The sequence below is a fragment of the Acanthopagrus latus genome, chromosome 2 (assembly GCF_904848185.1).
Source record: "Acanthopagrus latus isolate v.2019 chromosome 2, fAcaLat1.1, whole genome shotgun sequence".
Lineage (NCBI taxonomy): Eukaryota > Metazoa > Chordata > Actinopteri > Spariformes > Sparidae > Acanthopagrus > Acanthopagrus latus.
In genome coordinates this window covers 27,764,480-27,780,954 of record NC_051040.1, presented here as the reverse complement: position 1 = coordinate 27,780,954, position 16,475 = coordinate 27,764,480, and the positions used below count along the sequence as shown (strand labels likewise).

At 41.6% G+C, this 16,475-nt stretch overlaps 1 protein-coding gene across 1 annotated transcript; it reads left to right on the top strand.

The window, feature by feature from the left end:
* Nucleotides 1-1,726: 1,726 nt before the first annotated feature.
* On the top strand, nt 1,727-16,034 carry LOC119007178 (uncharacterized protein C11orf53 homolog). Its single transcript, XM_037076634.1, has 5 exons — nt 1,727-1,864; nt 2,928-3,028; nt 12,742-12,781; nt 12,975-13,279; nt 14,907-16,034. Exons 1-5 carry the CDS (start codon nt 1,855-1,857, stop codon nt 15,339-15,341), a joined length of 891 nt encoding a protein of 296 aa, XP_036932529.1. The 5' UTR covers nt 1,727-1,854; the 3' UTR covers nt 15,342-16,034.
* Nucleotides 16,035-16,475: the final 441 nt, after the last annotated feature.

Here is a 16,475-nt window from a genome sequence, read left to right as displayed (position 1 = left end):
TATTTCCTCTAAGTTTGCACCATCAATGCCAGATGTGTTCGTAAGTGAAGCTAGGCTAGACTGGGGCTGATTTCAAACACTGCCACTTGCGTACAGAACTGTGACGTTCATAAAACTATACTGTCCTCCCTTGTGTTGAAACCATATTGCTTTATTGACCTGTTTTATTCCAATTCAGGCAGGTGCAAGACACCACTATCAGTACTTCCTGTTTGGTAAACCATCAGCTGAGCATGTGGGGGCTCTAAATTCATGGCCACAGATGCAGACGTGTAAACAGTCTCACACAGGTGCTGATGCTCTGAAACCTGTACTTCAATCAGTTGATGTATTCAGACCTGACGACACAGCAAAATACTTTCCCTTCCCCGTCACTTGGTTAGATACAAAGGACTGGCAGAGAGCCATATTAAAGATTGTTCAGTCTTGTTTAACGTGAGCTCTGCAGTATATGCACAGCAGCAATGCATTTTCTTTGTTAATCATTAAGTGATTTTAGCTTCTGATGCTCTCAGTACATTTTCTGCAGAGAAACGAGTCGTATGCATCAGTTACTGTGTGCCCTGTCAGCTCCTGAGCTCAGCACCTCCAGTCCGTGGCTGCGCTGTGTTACTCTTTAACCCGTTGATGTTTGTGCGTCAGTTCACGTCTGACAGTATATCTGCACGTGGTCTTGTTAAAGGTCACATCATGATGTCGGTGGGCTTTTAAATGGGAGGGAATTAAACATGCTTTAACATTTAGGCTCTTTGTCTGTAAGTGTCACACCAAACTGCATGCAAATCCAAATGGGCATAAACTGATGTTTGGCTAGTTTATCATACTGCTATCACTGCCATTATGAGGTCATGTGTGTCAAAAGTATAACCAGGCACAATCTTTGCAATGTCACTATCACACTGGGAAACGTATGTAAGTGTTCATTGACATTCGTCACATTTAATGAACAAGAGTCACGATCTGAAGACACAACACTGCGAGGTTCAGCCAGGAAACAATTAAAAAGTCGGATGGGAGCGTCGTGTTAACGCCAGACACAAATTGTTTAGCAGAGCATGCCTCCAGCTGTTCTTCCTCTCTTTTAAACACGAGGCTGAGATGACTCATTTGTTTGTAGTTCGCTCAAAGTCTTTTATACAAATTTCAGCACATCAATTTGAGTAGAATATTGCACAATAATGTCCTTTCATGCAAAAATGTCTCTTTTTTTTTTTGTAAAAAAACAACTAAAAACTAAAATAATATTTTTTTGGCAGGAGGCATCAAAGTGTGTCCTCAGCTGTCTGATTCTAGATGCCAGCAGTCAGACACAGAGGCAGGAGGATGCTTTGGTGCATTCTGAGGCTGTGCTGCTCGGTAAACGTTTTATTTATTCCAGAGAGGCTGAGGCTCAAACTGAAACAAAAACAGACTCCATCCCGCAAACCAGCAGAAAACTCCTGCAGCTACAAATCAAAATTTGGACAACAGTACATCCTTTTGAATTTGGATGATGAGTGGGGGCTCAGGGAGGAGTGACGCGCTGCCTCCCGGCTGCTGTGCCATGCTCCCCATGCCTCCAACCCCTAATCTTGACTGCAGATGCAAATAGTCTCAAAAACGTCCCGACCTAACATTTGCATTTAAACAAATAGATAAAGGTCATTTTGAAAAGCTGCCTCCTCATGGCTGCAGTGTGAGGTGGCATGTTCCATGTGTCCCTGCCCTCCTGACAGCATAGTTAAAGCTCCCACCGTGGCACGCCACTCCAGTATGGTGCTGCACACTGGGATCCAGCTACTGTAGGCAAATACAGCAGAGGGAGAACAGAGAGGCCTCTCTGTGCGTGTGAGTGTCAGACAGCTCAGCAGCATCATGGACACAGGTAAGACTCAGTCATTCATATACAGGCTGACAGCTGCTCCTGCTCTCTGTATTGTTGTTGTCTGTGTTTTCATATCCAATAGAGTTCTCGCTGCGAACGTCTCATGAAGGTACAGCTTATTTCTTTGAGGTTGTGCCTGCTTTTAGAGCAGTATGCTTGCAACTATACTTATACATGGGATTTTTTTAGTCTGGCTCATTTTTGATGACATGTCTGTCACTTGAATCAATATTTTCCTTTGTGGATGTTGATTTCTCAAAGAAAATAGTTTGATTTAGTAGAAATATATGAAACAACTGAATAATAAGAAATATATCAACAAGGACAAAGTAGGATGTCTTCTTGTAATTCACACAAATCAGTGTTTAATATTTGAAAGATGCTTTTGATATCGAGTACTCCTTTGGTTGACTCATGCTAATTTTTAAGATTCATATTCTAACGCATATTTAATGTGGAATTATGCCTGATAGGATGATGATTTTCTATTGCTGGCGAAGGACCACATCCTTAAAAAAATGTTTGAATCTAATCCAAAGTGCATTTCATATTTTCAAGAATCCCATCGGCAGAGCAAAGCGGGGGCTTATCTAAAATATCCATTCAAAAAGCTGAGATCTTTTACATAAAGTTTTTTGCATGCAATTTCCGTTTGCATAATAAAGTTTGCATTTTCATTGAGTTTATGCCTCTGCTTCCCAGGAATGTCCCCAAATCACACCGGCACACGTTTGAGATTTGTGAAAAAAACCCCATTCCTTAGAAACTTGAGCTTCTTTTGCGTGACTTTTCTAATTTGGGTCTAACGGTACGATTCTTATTATGAACTCCTCCAGCCTTCCTTCACTGCGAGCGTTCGTAGTAAACTGCCTCTTTTTAGCCGTCCATTTGCATTGACCAAACCAAAGGCGATTTCCATGACATTTACACAGCGATCCCAAAGGGGTATATGAATAAAACTGTGAAGCATTCAAATGAACACACATTTGTGGGGACGGATTAAAATTTGTATGAAGTCAAACTGTTCTCTGGATTCACACACTGTTCGTTTGCTCTTGTCTAGAATATTCCAAAAGAGTGTACCAGGGCGTCCGAGTCAAGCACACGGTGAAAGACCTGCTGGCGGAGAAGCGATCCCGACAGACAAATGGACCCAGATACAGCGTAAGCACAATCTCCTCTAAACCGCTCTGCTTTTGTCCCGTCCTGTCTCTCCCCACTTCATTTTTCTCTCAAACCAAACAGCGCAGCCACAGTTGACATTCTGTTGGTGGCACAATTAAGAGGTCGCCTTTCAGAAATCTCCTCTCCTTGTTTACATTTTGACTCGTTTTGTGGACCAACGATCCATGGTTGATCCATTGACCACCTGTACCCCCCCCACCCCCCCACCTCTGTCTCCGCTCCCCTCGAGCGCTCGCAAAGCCAGTCTGTAAATAGCTGAGCACGGTGTGTGTGGAAAGAAGACACAAAGCTGACCTCACAAAAGAACCCTGACAACAATGCTCGCGATGGCGTCAGCCGTGATCTCCAGAAAAAAAACTCCCCTAGGGTGGAGGCGGGGTGGGAGGGCTGAGGTGGACAGGTAGCATAGAGGCAGGAAAAAGGGCCAGTGAAGGAGGCTGCCTATGCAAAGCTTGATCCACGCACACCTGCCAGCCGACATTGTCCTCTGCCGTGTACAGGTCACAGACAAGCCTCCCATTGTTGTCTCAGAAACACACACGCCAACACTCTCACACAGCCAGAGAAATCAGGCTCTGCTTTAGAGGCCTGCATGCACGAGCAAGACCGGCTTTTCACTCCTAACAAACCACCTGTCAAAAGCCTTTTACAGGACACCACTGACTGTTTGTTCTCTGTTTAGCATCGGCATGGCCACTCTATAGATATGCAGGCCGCTAACGACTCGCGCAACGACGGGATTGTGTGAGAGACAAAAGGGAAGATATCAGCAGATGCCACAAAGAGAGACAGGTCAAAAAAAAAAAAAAAGAAAAGAAAAGAAACTCTTCTCTGACACAACTTTCAGCTTGGACTTAGAGGTGAATAATTGTAGTGCGTGAAGCAGAGAGATCACAACCACTGGTTCAGAGTGGGAGGACACGGAGAACAGGAGCCCCTCGGCTGGTCACAGAGTTTTATTTCAACACATTTTGCAGAGGCAGAGCTGCTCCGAACGATGAAATATACATGCGGTGTAGTTTAGCCAAACAAACACAGTCTCAGGGTGCATTTCTGTTTTTGCATTCAGAGATCAGGCACAGCTTTTACACCTCCCAGCTGAAAATTACTCTTCAGGTACAAAGTGGTGTGACAAAACAGGTCAGGTCACAGCTAGCTTGCTGGCATAGGACATAGACATCTTTGACATGTCAACGCTGTTATTGCTTCACATTCTGTAGATGATGCTTCATTTATCCAACATTTTAAACTCTGGCCACGCAAGTCACCCCTTTAATGGAAAAGAGTGGATATATTCTAAGTTCTGTGCCACAGAGCTCATTAATTGCTCCGACCAAAAAGGTTTCAGATAATTCTACAAAACCACAGAAACTGAACATTTCTCTTCGTTGCAACTTTATGTTTGTTTGGGTAGAATTTTCTATTTCATTGATCTGGTTAGCTTTAGGCACAAAACCCACTTTGGTTGGGTTTGGCAAACATCAGGGTTTGGCTCAAAATGTCTTCAGCTTTCCTTTAAAACGCCTGGTTTTGACACCACAAGAATAGATGGAAATGTCTCCAGGTGTCTCAAAAGTATCAAGGGCCGTGACTCGACCTCTGATCGTGCATTTGGCAGCTTCTTAGGTGACTAATAAGAACAGTTACGGCGATATGACACGTTTGGTACAAACCTTGGATGTATCTGTAGTTTGCAGATACGTAACTGCTAACATTATATCCTGCAGAGTGAGTCGCACTTGTGCTTGAAGTGAAAATGTTTTTCATGGTAGTTTATTTTGACTGAAGCTAGAAACAGGGTCTTAACTGGATCATCGTCTGAGTCATCCTTAACCTAACTTTGCATTGCACTGAAACGAAAGAGCAAAACGAACGTGTCCACCCAGCTGTCATGTTTCCATCACAGCTGACCCGAGCCAGACCTGATCAATAACTATGAACATGAAAGACAGATGTCCGTGGGTGTTCGTGGGTGTCCTGTCCAGTGTGAACGGGGTATGAGGCAAACATTGATCAACACAAGCTGTTTTCTTTAAATCAGCCTCCACAACAGATTTGTCTCCAAAAAATACGACGTATTATCATAACTTACACTGTTCGACTGGGGCCGGGGTAGACACTGATGCTGTAAAAGCAGAATGCATTGTCCAAACCAGACTATAAGCCATGACCTCCAACACGTGCAGGCAGCAGTATGTTGAAGAGACCAGCGTCTCTGTCAGGGGTCAGTGAGTCCACAGAGGACACGAGATAGAGATACAAAATTCAAATTTTGCAATTACAGTGTTAACATTTATATTCCATATTGTCTCAAAATTTAGACTTACTCAGAACAAAATGAGGAATCAAGCATTAAAGCATAACTATGTAACTTTTGAAAGAAATATATCCCAGTCATACATACGCTGCAGATTAAAAGTTGAATGCATTAGTTATAATAGACACATTTGCTCACTTCAGTACACAGTCAGATGTGGTCTGTTGTAACCAGCAAACCTGCCTCCTGAGTCAGTTCACTCACTTTATGACCGATGATAATTTTTATGAAGATTGTCCCACTGTATTTTAGAATAAACCATTCTCCTGCCACCTGTGGCCACAGTTCGGAAAAAGTGACATAAGTCTCACTTTAAGGCAATTTAACTTCTGTGGTTTCCATGAAAAATGAATATGTATTATAATAACCATCACTGATTAATTGTACTTATATAGGTAGTTGAATTAAAAAAAAACATTTAGTTGTGTGTTTACAGTGAAATAACTATAAACTACATTTTAATTAACTACAAATGTACCATTTATTAATGTGGTTATTAATAAATGGTATATTTATACCTTTTGAAGTAAATACGTAATGTATTAGTAAGTATATAAAATAATATAATATAATATAATATAATATAATATAATATAATATAATATAATATAATATAATATAATATAATTATCCTATTTCCAGTGGAAGCCATACCATGTTGAGGTATCTGTCCTGCAGTTCAGCACCTTTTCAATGCGAAGGTTCCTTGTGTGTCTATAAATGACACATGAGGTTCTCTAATGAAGCACAAGAGACACACAGTAACTAAAGCCATAAAGGCTCTTATGTTAGCTTTTATCTGTGGGAATAAAAGGCCTTTGATAGTGAAGAGCAAACTCTGACCACAGAGCCAGCCTGCTCATGTTGGAACATATAAAGATCTTCCATCATCAGCTTGTCATTTCTCACAGCATTTCTATTGAGGCGCCATGCCCAAACATGAACGAAAAACCCCAGCAAAATAAGGGCGACTTTCTAATGACATCTCAAAAAACTCAAATGCTAGAACACGATAAATACAAAGTCAGTAAAGGAACAGCAGTGAAGCACTGAGACATGTTGTTGCAACATGAAATATCGTGAGACTATTTTTAAAGCATCAGCATGCAACATGTATTGGAATTACGAGAACATGTGAGTGTTTTGCATAGGAAGGAATATCTCTGGGAAATAATGTGAAGTAAATCAGTCAACGTAATCATCCACCACAAACACACACACACACACACACTGCCTGATGGTCGGAGCTTGAGCGAGCTGATTTCCATACGCAGCCTTCAGAGATGCACCGAGCCGTACCTGGGCCACATGAGGAAGTCTTAGCACTGGCAAATCACATTCAAATTCTGGCCTCAAAATTTGCTTGCCTCCCAGCCAACACAGGCTTAATATCAACTCTTTCATGTTAGCAATATGCAAAGAAGAGAGCCTATCCTGTCAAACCCTGCCTGTGTGTCCCTGCACTCTGAGTCTGCACGAAGCTCTAACTGCTTCCAGAGCCGAAACAGACACATGTATCCATATTGTTAAGAATTAAGAATACATATCATTTATGTAGTTTGACCAATATTAGTAGATGAACTAGCAAACAATAACAGGATCACCAACAAGTAAGCGAGTGCATAAGAGGAAATAAGCTCTTTGGTTCTGCACCTGTAATATCATGCTGCAGACGGCCATCGTTCTAATAAAGATCCAAAGTTTTCAAGATCCCCGGTATGAAAACATCTTCAATTGGATGTTGGATTTCTATCAGGACTCCTGGAATCTGGACCTGGTTTTGTAAACTTCATGACATCACATCTTTATTTATTGCAAAATTCTGGCACTGTTGATAGTAGATATTTTGCTTAACCATCGTGTTCCATCATGTGGTGATGATAGAATTTGACCCTCTTCCAGGGGAGCCACAAAGCCACACTTCAGCTTTTTGGCTCTGCCTGCACATCTTTTGCTTCCTGTTTTGGATCTAACCCTCTTTGTTTTATTTGATTTTTAATTTTCAAGATTATATTGGCAATATTATGAGGACATATACAATAGTACTCCCAATTAATCCATTAATTTAATTTATTGTCACTGTTCAAATAAACATAATGTAAAAATACACTTGTAAACAAGAAAGTCACCCTTTTCAAAAAATCAGCTGTTAAGTTAATACACTTGAATGAAAGGAAGCCACTATTTTACAACACAATTGTATATTTTTTAACATTCTGTACTTAACAGTGTAAATACACAGAGAAATAATGTTATTTTTCGTTTGTTCAGATGGGAAGTCCTGAGCTGGTGTGAACACATGCAAGGTTACTGTCACACTCCTGTTATTAGCTTCAAATAATCTGACAGAGAGTTAGCTTCATGGTTAGCCAGCTAGCTTATGTAGCCAAACAAGGCAAATAGAGTAAGCTGCTTATTTACTGTCCGGCGTTGCATCTCACCAACTCACTAACAAGCGTGAGGTCAATACTGAACAGAGTCCATGTGTTAACATGTGAGTGATGTGACTGTTGTCGAGGGCAGGGTCGTATTAGAGTGAAGAGGGAAAATGATAAATTACCATTTTTGCGCTTTCATCAGTGAGGCACTTCTTACTTCCAGCTGTAAATTAGCACCATGGAACTGGCTTCTCTCCCATGTGCTGAATGTCATGAGAGGGCTGACACTGAAGCTGCCTGTTGCAGATGCCACAGGGGATTTCCAGCCCCGTCACAGAGAGCCCATGTGGATAACTGTACATTAATGAAACATAGTTTATCAGTAGATCAATCAGAATCTAGCTGCTGCTGCTCTCTCAAGATTTTAAAATATATAGGACACAATTAGACTTCATTCAATTAAACTTTCCTTAGTCTGCTACTAACATCTGTGCTTTGACAGGCACATGTTGTAGATAGATTTAATCATTCTATTCTATGAATGCTTAAAAGGTAACAGCCTTATAATGACTTTGAATGTATTTAGGCAGTATTTACAAAGAGAGAGAGGGAGAGATGTTTTCTAACAATGAAGATGTGTAAGTCTACCAGAATGTGGCCAATTAGGAAAAATGCAGACAAGGAAAATATCTGCAGTAATTAATTGCTAATAGTATTTAGTATTATAGTATTTTACTGCTTTCTTTTTTTTTTAACATTTATATTCCGTGTACTTCTTTCCTTCTTTTACTCCAATACCTGTTAAACGTTATTTTCTTCACTGCATTTATCTGACAACTGTTCTGACTAATAACATTTCAGTCAAATGATTTACATGTCAAATATATGACATGCTTATAATATGCAACACATAGCTGAAGATGAGAATGTTGCCTTGTGACTGGTGTCTAATTGTGGCTCACTGTCAGCTGTGAGCAGTTCCACCAAAGAGACATTTCCGCTCTGGACTTCTCACAGGGCTGCATTTAAACAACTGTTTTCATGCCCAGTCATGATACTATCACCTGTCACCAATGAGTTTTCCTGTGCAATGTACCGTACAGGTGATTTTGGAGTATTCCAACTCGTTGCCCTGTCCAAGCTTGTTCGAAACAAGTTGCTGGTATGAAATTCCTGGTCAACCTGTATATACATAAGTCTTTTGAGTTTATGAGGTAAAATATCAAATCTATTCTCTTTCTGCTGTTTTCAGAATGTCAAAAATAATAAGGAAATGGTTATATTCTGTTTGACATGGCTACAATCCATAATTTTGCATGTTGCATGTTTCAGTTGAAGATGTTAAAGGAGTAGCTTGTAGTGAGGAACCTACAGAGAACATGTTTGCCATATTAACGTAAAAAGTGATATGTCAACCTTTGTTCACAACTTGTTTCTGCTGCCACCAAGTGGCCAAAAAAATATCCCTCTTTTAATTAACGGTATGTACTTTTCCACCCAAACTGGCAGGTCTACACAAGTTTTTTAAATGCAATTCACCTGCTAAAAATTGCCGATTGACCCCATTCCCACTTCCCACAGGCAGGGCAGCCCCTGTGACATGACTCGTTTCACTGTCGTAAGTTGAGTCATTCGCTCCAGTAACATTTGGAAAGTCTAGAAGAGTCGCATGATTAAATTATTTTATCCCCCAGTGCTAAAATGGAAGTTTAGCCTCCACCTTGAACACTGTGTCCACTAATAAAACATCCTTAATAGTCCACATTCCAAATTTCTTCTTTATTTATGCATAACCTCTGGATGTTGATCAGGTGTCATCACTTTGCGTGGCAGAATTGAGCGTGTTCACCGGGTGTAAATGCAGAGGGTACACATTCCCATTGCTCACAAGAGCCTGATCTGAATATGTTTAAGTGGGACTTTTGACCAGTGGAAAAGGCGTATAAGTGATGACTAAACCTGTCTGCACTGACGTGAGTGTCCTGCAGCAGAGGTACAACAACATGTTTAGCTTGTGTGATTCCATAAAGCAAACAAATGTCTACTTGCAATCTGTCATTACTGGAAGGAGTGACTTTTTCTTTGTTTTGTTCCGATATTTTTTTTTGGAGAAGTAAAATGATCCAGTAATCAGGAGGGAGAGGCACAGAGGTAGAGCAGAGAGAATCTGTGCTGCATTCAGTCTTTCCAGTCCGCTTGATCGTCTGACTCGTCTCCCTCAGGTGAATCGTCCCACCCTGCATGCGGCTTGGTTACAGTCTTTGGTTAGAATCATTTGAAAGTCTCACTTTCATGTGAGGCTTTACGTGGCTCTGTGTCTGTGTCAGACTAGCTGTCTCTCTTTGATCCATCAACATTTAAGTGCCTTTAATTGATTTTCCAGATTTTTATGGTATCTCTTTGTCTTTCATACATTTTGTATTTTTGTTGTTATGCCTTCCACTGGCAAGTGGTGTTAGCTTGAAATACTCTCAATAAATAACAAGATGGAAAATAACAATAAGAGAAATATCACCATTATAGCTCTCTGTCTGCTAATTTGACAAAAAGAATGACACACTCTGGTATATAGGAGTATATATATGGTATACATCTTTGTGGATATTTTCAGAAAATACAAACTCTAATATTGTGATATTTCCTTTTCCCCTGTATCCTGACGGGGTCATGTTCAGAGGCTGTAAGGATGCTGCATTGGTTATTACTCTTTCTGTTATATTTTCTCTATTATACAGACTTATTCCTGGGCATATAGGCATTATTTTCTAGTTGTTGCTGATTTGTTTTGTTTTTTTAACCCACACACAAGTCCACAAAAAGACAACAAAATAATTACGGGGCATAGTTGCAGATTTTGTTCTCCCATTTTATGATTATCACAACTGCTTTTCATTGAAATCCAACCATGTGGAAAAACCTGTTGCTTACTGGTGATTGGAGGCATCCTGAGGGACTTTTAGAGATTGAAAGGAGACCTATTAGGAGACCTTTATTTGTTTATTTGTTCCTTTTCTGCAGTGTTATTCAGCATGTTGTGCAGGTAAAAGGGGACAGGAGCTAAGACAGAGCATTTCACATAGGCGTAGAATTGTGTATGGACCGTATGGACGCACGACACTGGTTAATTATATAATGTGGTCTATTTCTAAGGAAACTGGTTCAGCTGTTGACAGCTGTTGTTAACCTATGTATAATAATCAAGGTGTTTCTATTGATTTTCATAATCAAACAGCAAGACAGTAGGACAATAACGAGACAAATCATACTAAAAGCAGACATCAGACATACTCACCACCGATCCAGACACTCATTTCCTTCTGAGAGGTCCTTCATTGTAACAGTTGCAACACATTCTTTCAATTGTTTACTGTCAAGACCTGTGAGAACTTATTTTTGAAGACTTTGCGAAAATGAGAAAAAAAATATCTATTTCAACATTTTAGACTCATGGCAATCAATAATCAATATTAAATTTTTATTTTTGTTTGCATTTTTGTTTTGTTTTTGCCCACAACCTGACTTTGAAATAATGCTGAACCATTGAGAGGACCACAAGTCTTGCTCTACAAGACCCTGGTGTCACTTTATCTGCAAACGGTTCATGTCTTTTTCGGGGACATTAGATAAAATGAAGCATCTGGAGGGAGAAGGCGGCCCGAGATCTTCGGCCCCTGAAATTAGAGCCTGCAGGCAAGTACCTTAAACATGTGGCAGATGGACATAACGTTGCAACACTGTGTTGTTTAATAGTGGTGTCACTGAGTCCGTGTTTTGTCATTTCCCAATTCCCCATGTATGTTAGACACGTTGGAGACACACACAGCTACACCTCCTTTTTTCACAGGCGGGAACCGTTATCCACCATGGCTGAGGGGTATTAAATAAGTTTGGCCTAGAATCTTGTGAGTGCACATGCGCTCAACTGTTGTGGATTCATGTCCAGATACGGACGGCTCCGTTTCTGACCACAAGCTGTGCAGTACCTGCGCAACACATCTGCACTATAACTATAGAAACATTCCACTTTTTTTAACAGTGTTGTGTGTGAATTACCGAAACCTGAAGCTGGAACAATGAGCAGACTGATTCTGCTGAGGAGACTCAGGTGGTCCTTTGCAGTGCAGTAGTGAGTTTTTTGGTTCTTGTTCACACAGGCATAGAATTGCGTATGGACGTGTCCATACCAATCTCAAACGATGGCTGAAATGTCCACACCAATATTTTTTAAATAAAATGTGATGTGATGTTGCCTGCCTGCATATGTTCCACATGCAGTCACAGAGAGTGGTTAATTATATAATGTGGTCTATTTCTAAGGAACTTGGTCCAGCTGTAGACAGCTGTTGTTAATCTATGTATAATGCAAAGTTTAATGCAGTGGTTTGCACTATAATGTAATGTAATGCACTATGACATTGTTATTACACAGCCTCCTTGTCTGTCATTAGTGTCATTACACTGTTTAACAACGTATACAATTTTTCTCCCCTGGTGGCGACACATGGTGGTGGTGGGTGACTGGCTATGTCCCCACCAATGTCAAAAGTGGAAACTATTATTATTATTTAAAGATATGTATGGCATTAACATTTTGTATCAATATGTAAATGTATGGGTACTGTATGTACATGAAGTGTACCTATATAACAAAAGAAGAGTAGGTGATGGAAATTGTCAGCAAGTACAAGCTGAGAAATTCCACTAAATCCCGATGTAAAAGTCTAACTTACACAACATCTGGATGCTCCTCTGTCCCGCTCGTTCTCAAAATGGAGACTATGAAGAGACACATACAGCAGGATTCATGTGGAGGGCTGCTCGCTCCTGACTAAAGCCAAGCAGAGAGCACGGGCTGCTTCAAGTGAATCTGACTGAAGCATCAGTGGAAACAGAATGTGACACGTGTGAAAGAAATGATCCATTCGCTCCTTATGTTCCTCACCTTCACGTACAATGAGCGTGTTGTCCTGACTCATCCCAGTGTTTCTCTGCCACAGGGAGGATCCACCACGCCGCCGTCGTTTGTCCAGATGCCAGGTGAGAGTCAAACACTCTTCCCTGCCTGCATGATAAATCTGTCTGCTCACACTGCACACACTCAGCAGTCTCATTATCACTTGTTAATACTCAGACATCAGTTAGCTGCTAACTGCTGCTGCCACCATGTAGAGGAGCCTGTGGCTGTCCTTGTGATTGTTGTGGTCTTATAGCTTCATATTGTTGCCTGCAGGGTCTCACATGCTGCCCAGCTACTACAGCATGAGGCGTCCCTTCATCTCAGACTCAGACTTCTGCCCGTCCACCAAGCAGTTCTCCCCTGACGTCTATTCGTCCACACTGGGCGGTAAGCCTCTGGGCTGCGAGCCGTCCACCATGACCAGCTACTCCTCCCTCATCGACAGCTACTACCCAGAGACCTTTGGTGATTACCGCAGCGCCGCCGCCTTCTCCAGCTCTGGGGGATCCTTCCTGCCTTCATCGGCCCTCTCCTCCCTGCTGCCTCCTTTCGGTGGAGAGTCCTCGCACCTGTTTCTGGTAGGATAGCATTAAGTTAAAATAAATTTTAAAAAACCAGTGATATTTTCATGACAAACGGATGCTATTTAAATGGATTTTTGGTGGAATAGTGTTTAATTCACCACATCCATAGGTAGAGAGAACATTAAGAACAAATTCCTACATGTTTGGAACTTCAGGACATATGTTTTACCTTAACCCATGACAGGTTAAGGTAAAACTAGCAGCCATCAGGCATCTCCTCATGATGAGTCCACTGTCCTTGTTGGAAAAATGAATTCCTAAGTTTATCTGAAGCTAAATAGAGATTGAGTCAGATCAACAGGGAAACACAAGCAGGAAGTTCTATGCTAGACCACGGTAGATATCCACTTCAGCTGTCAAACCAAACACCAGAATAGATGATGGTGGATCCTTCTGGTCTAATTACACCACCATCTCCTCTACCACCAGCTGACATAAATCAACTGTGGGATATGACACATATTATAGAAATGTAGTATGGTACTCTGACACACATGTAGAATACATAGTGGAAATGTTAGCGGCCAACATTTTAAGCAGGAGACTGGACCAGACCTCTCAGACTGAAGATACAAACAGGAACTGTGGGGCAAACAGAGCAGGGTCTGCCATGTAGGTCACAATCAAACGAGGTGATGTTGCAGTTAACTGGCTCGCACCTTCAACCAACAACTGAAGTCTGACAGCAGGACTTTATCCACCACATGTCAGTGGTAAATGTCAGGCTTTGGTGACAGAGACACCCTCATTTTACACCAATAACAGTAGCACAGATAGACTCCAACACTACAGTGCTCACCAACCAGCTGGTTTGTCACCTACACTCTGTGCGTCTGTGCCCGTCCTCCACGCTCTGGGGACAGGAGCAGAGTGCTGAGGAGCAAGTCAAGCAAAAAAAAAAATTCAAATTTGTCTTCCTTCAGGAGGCAGACAGCGATGCAGTCAGTATTCAGTAAACAAACAAAATGACCTTGCTGCCACATAATTATTATTATGCTCAATCATTTAGCTGTAAGTGTATTTCATCTTTCATCTATTTAAATGTTGGTGGTCATTCACATTTGATTAACCATGGATTTAGGATTATAGCCCCAGCTTGGCCCAAACTTATTGGCTACATTTAAATTGTATGCATTTGACATTTGATTGGAATATACATTGCATTCAGACCATTATACATTCAGATTTAGAACTATTAGAATTATAGTACTATTAACCAAAACTATTAACTGAACAAACCAAAAATACTAAAAATAGAAGAAATAAATATATAAAGTAAACATTGATATATATATCAATGTTTACTTTATATATTTATTTCTTCTATTTTTAGTATTTTTGGTATATATATATATTGCTGCCTGGACAAACTAAATCAAATTCAGATAGCAACAAGTTTAATTAACAAAATAACACCTAATTGGGGTTGTGAATTCTTAATCATTTTCAAATGCAGCATGAATGCCCTTTCTCTAGGCATTCTGGGAAATGTAGGAAATCAGAAAATATAAATTACATCACATGTTTTTTTCTGATATCTAACAGAATACGTGTGTTTCCTTCAGTCGGTAGAGGAATGTATGAATGATTGATCCTCTCCTCTCTTGTCTTCCTGCCTCAGAGAGACTCATGGGAGCAGACGGTTCCAGAGTCAGTATCGCAGGTGGATGCTCTGTGTCCTGATGGCCTGGCCTCCGTTAGCGTCCCTCCCTCCATGCCTAGCCCGGAGCCCCCAGGAAGCCCCTCCCAGTACCGCTCGCCCAGCCGCGGCTCCTCAATGGGCCCCGTCTCCAGCAGCCAGCCCTACACCCTGCACTCCCTGGAAGACGCCCACTACCACCCCTTAACCACCAGCAGCTCCTACCAGGTGCCTTCCACCTCCTTCCCCTGCCCTCCGTACATGAGCAGCTCCGTCAGCGACCTGGTGTCCAAGATGGTGACAGAGGAGGCGGCCGACAGCCACGCCGGCCTCACCTCCAACACTGAGGCTCACTGCTGGGCCAAAGAGGACGGCGTGAGCTCCTGGTCACCCTATGAGATCAGGAGGGCCTACTGACTGGACGAGGGACCTGAGGCTCGGATGGTGGAATTTTCACAGACAATTGTGAGCTCAGCAAGCACTTGACAGTAAGGTCACTCAGTCAAACCACTGTGAGGTGATTTGATGAGGAGACAGTGCATTTACACAGAGAGGATTCAAGTTTGAATATGTTGGTAGGAGTGAGGGAGCCTATGTTGACCAATGTGTCCATATTACAGCCTGATCTGGTGGGAAATTCCAACATTTTTTCTTTTTTTTTTTATGTGCATCTTTTGTTTTTATTCTTATGACAAAGAGTGATCAGTGTGGACACATCGCAAGACTTAAAGCTGAAAATTTCAATGATGAAGTTTGCTGAAGTTAATCAAATAGTGCAGTCCCTTTCACAGTGTATGTATACTGCGTGTGATATGAGGCCTCGTGCTTTTTGTAAGAAACTATGTGAATACTATGATGACATGCAAATAAACAGGGAACTCGCTCCTCCGAGAGGTAACTGGACAGTGGCCGGTGGGTGCAGGGTGAGATTGTGGAGTAGCCCAAGTTGTGCACTACATCTGTTCACATGTTTGTGTTTGGGTCGAAATAAACATACATGTAGCATTTAAAAATGGTGTGAGGCTGATCTTTAGGCTAGGAGTTCAGGTCGTGTGAGACAGGTGTGTGTTGTCATGATTTAATGTGTGCTAAACGGTTTGCGAGACAATGGCTCGGATCGGTCTGACGTCATCGGGGTGGGTGTGTGAACTTTGACATTATTTAGGACATTTTCGACTCTTTTCACTGGGAAGCAGGCCCATCTCCATCCGTGACTGTGGCAGCCAGAGCAGGTAATTTAAGTCAAACCATGATGTTTTGCCAATCCGACCCAAGTGGTTTTTGATCCTAAATCGAGCCAGGGCATAAGCATGGTGTTGTGACAAGAGAGAAATAGAAAATAAAGTTGGAACAGTTATCTGTGGTTTTGCAGAAATGTACTTGGCTAACATTTATTCTGGGTTGTGTCAGCATGCCTGAAGTCACACACCACATCCCATTTCCTGCTGCGAGCCCCACTCTTGGTCCCAGCAATGTAGTCTATAACCCTCAGTCTTAGAGTTATAGACTCTAAGGGTCAGATCGACTCAAAGGTTTGCTGGCAAACTTAGC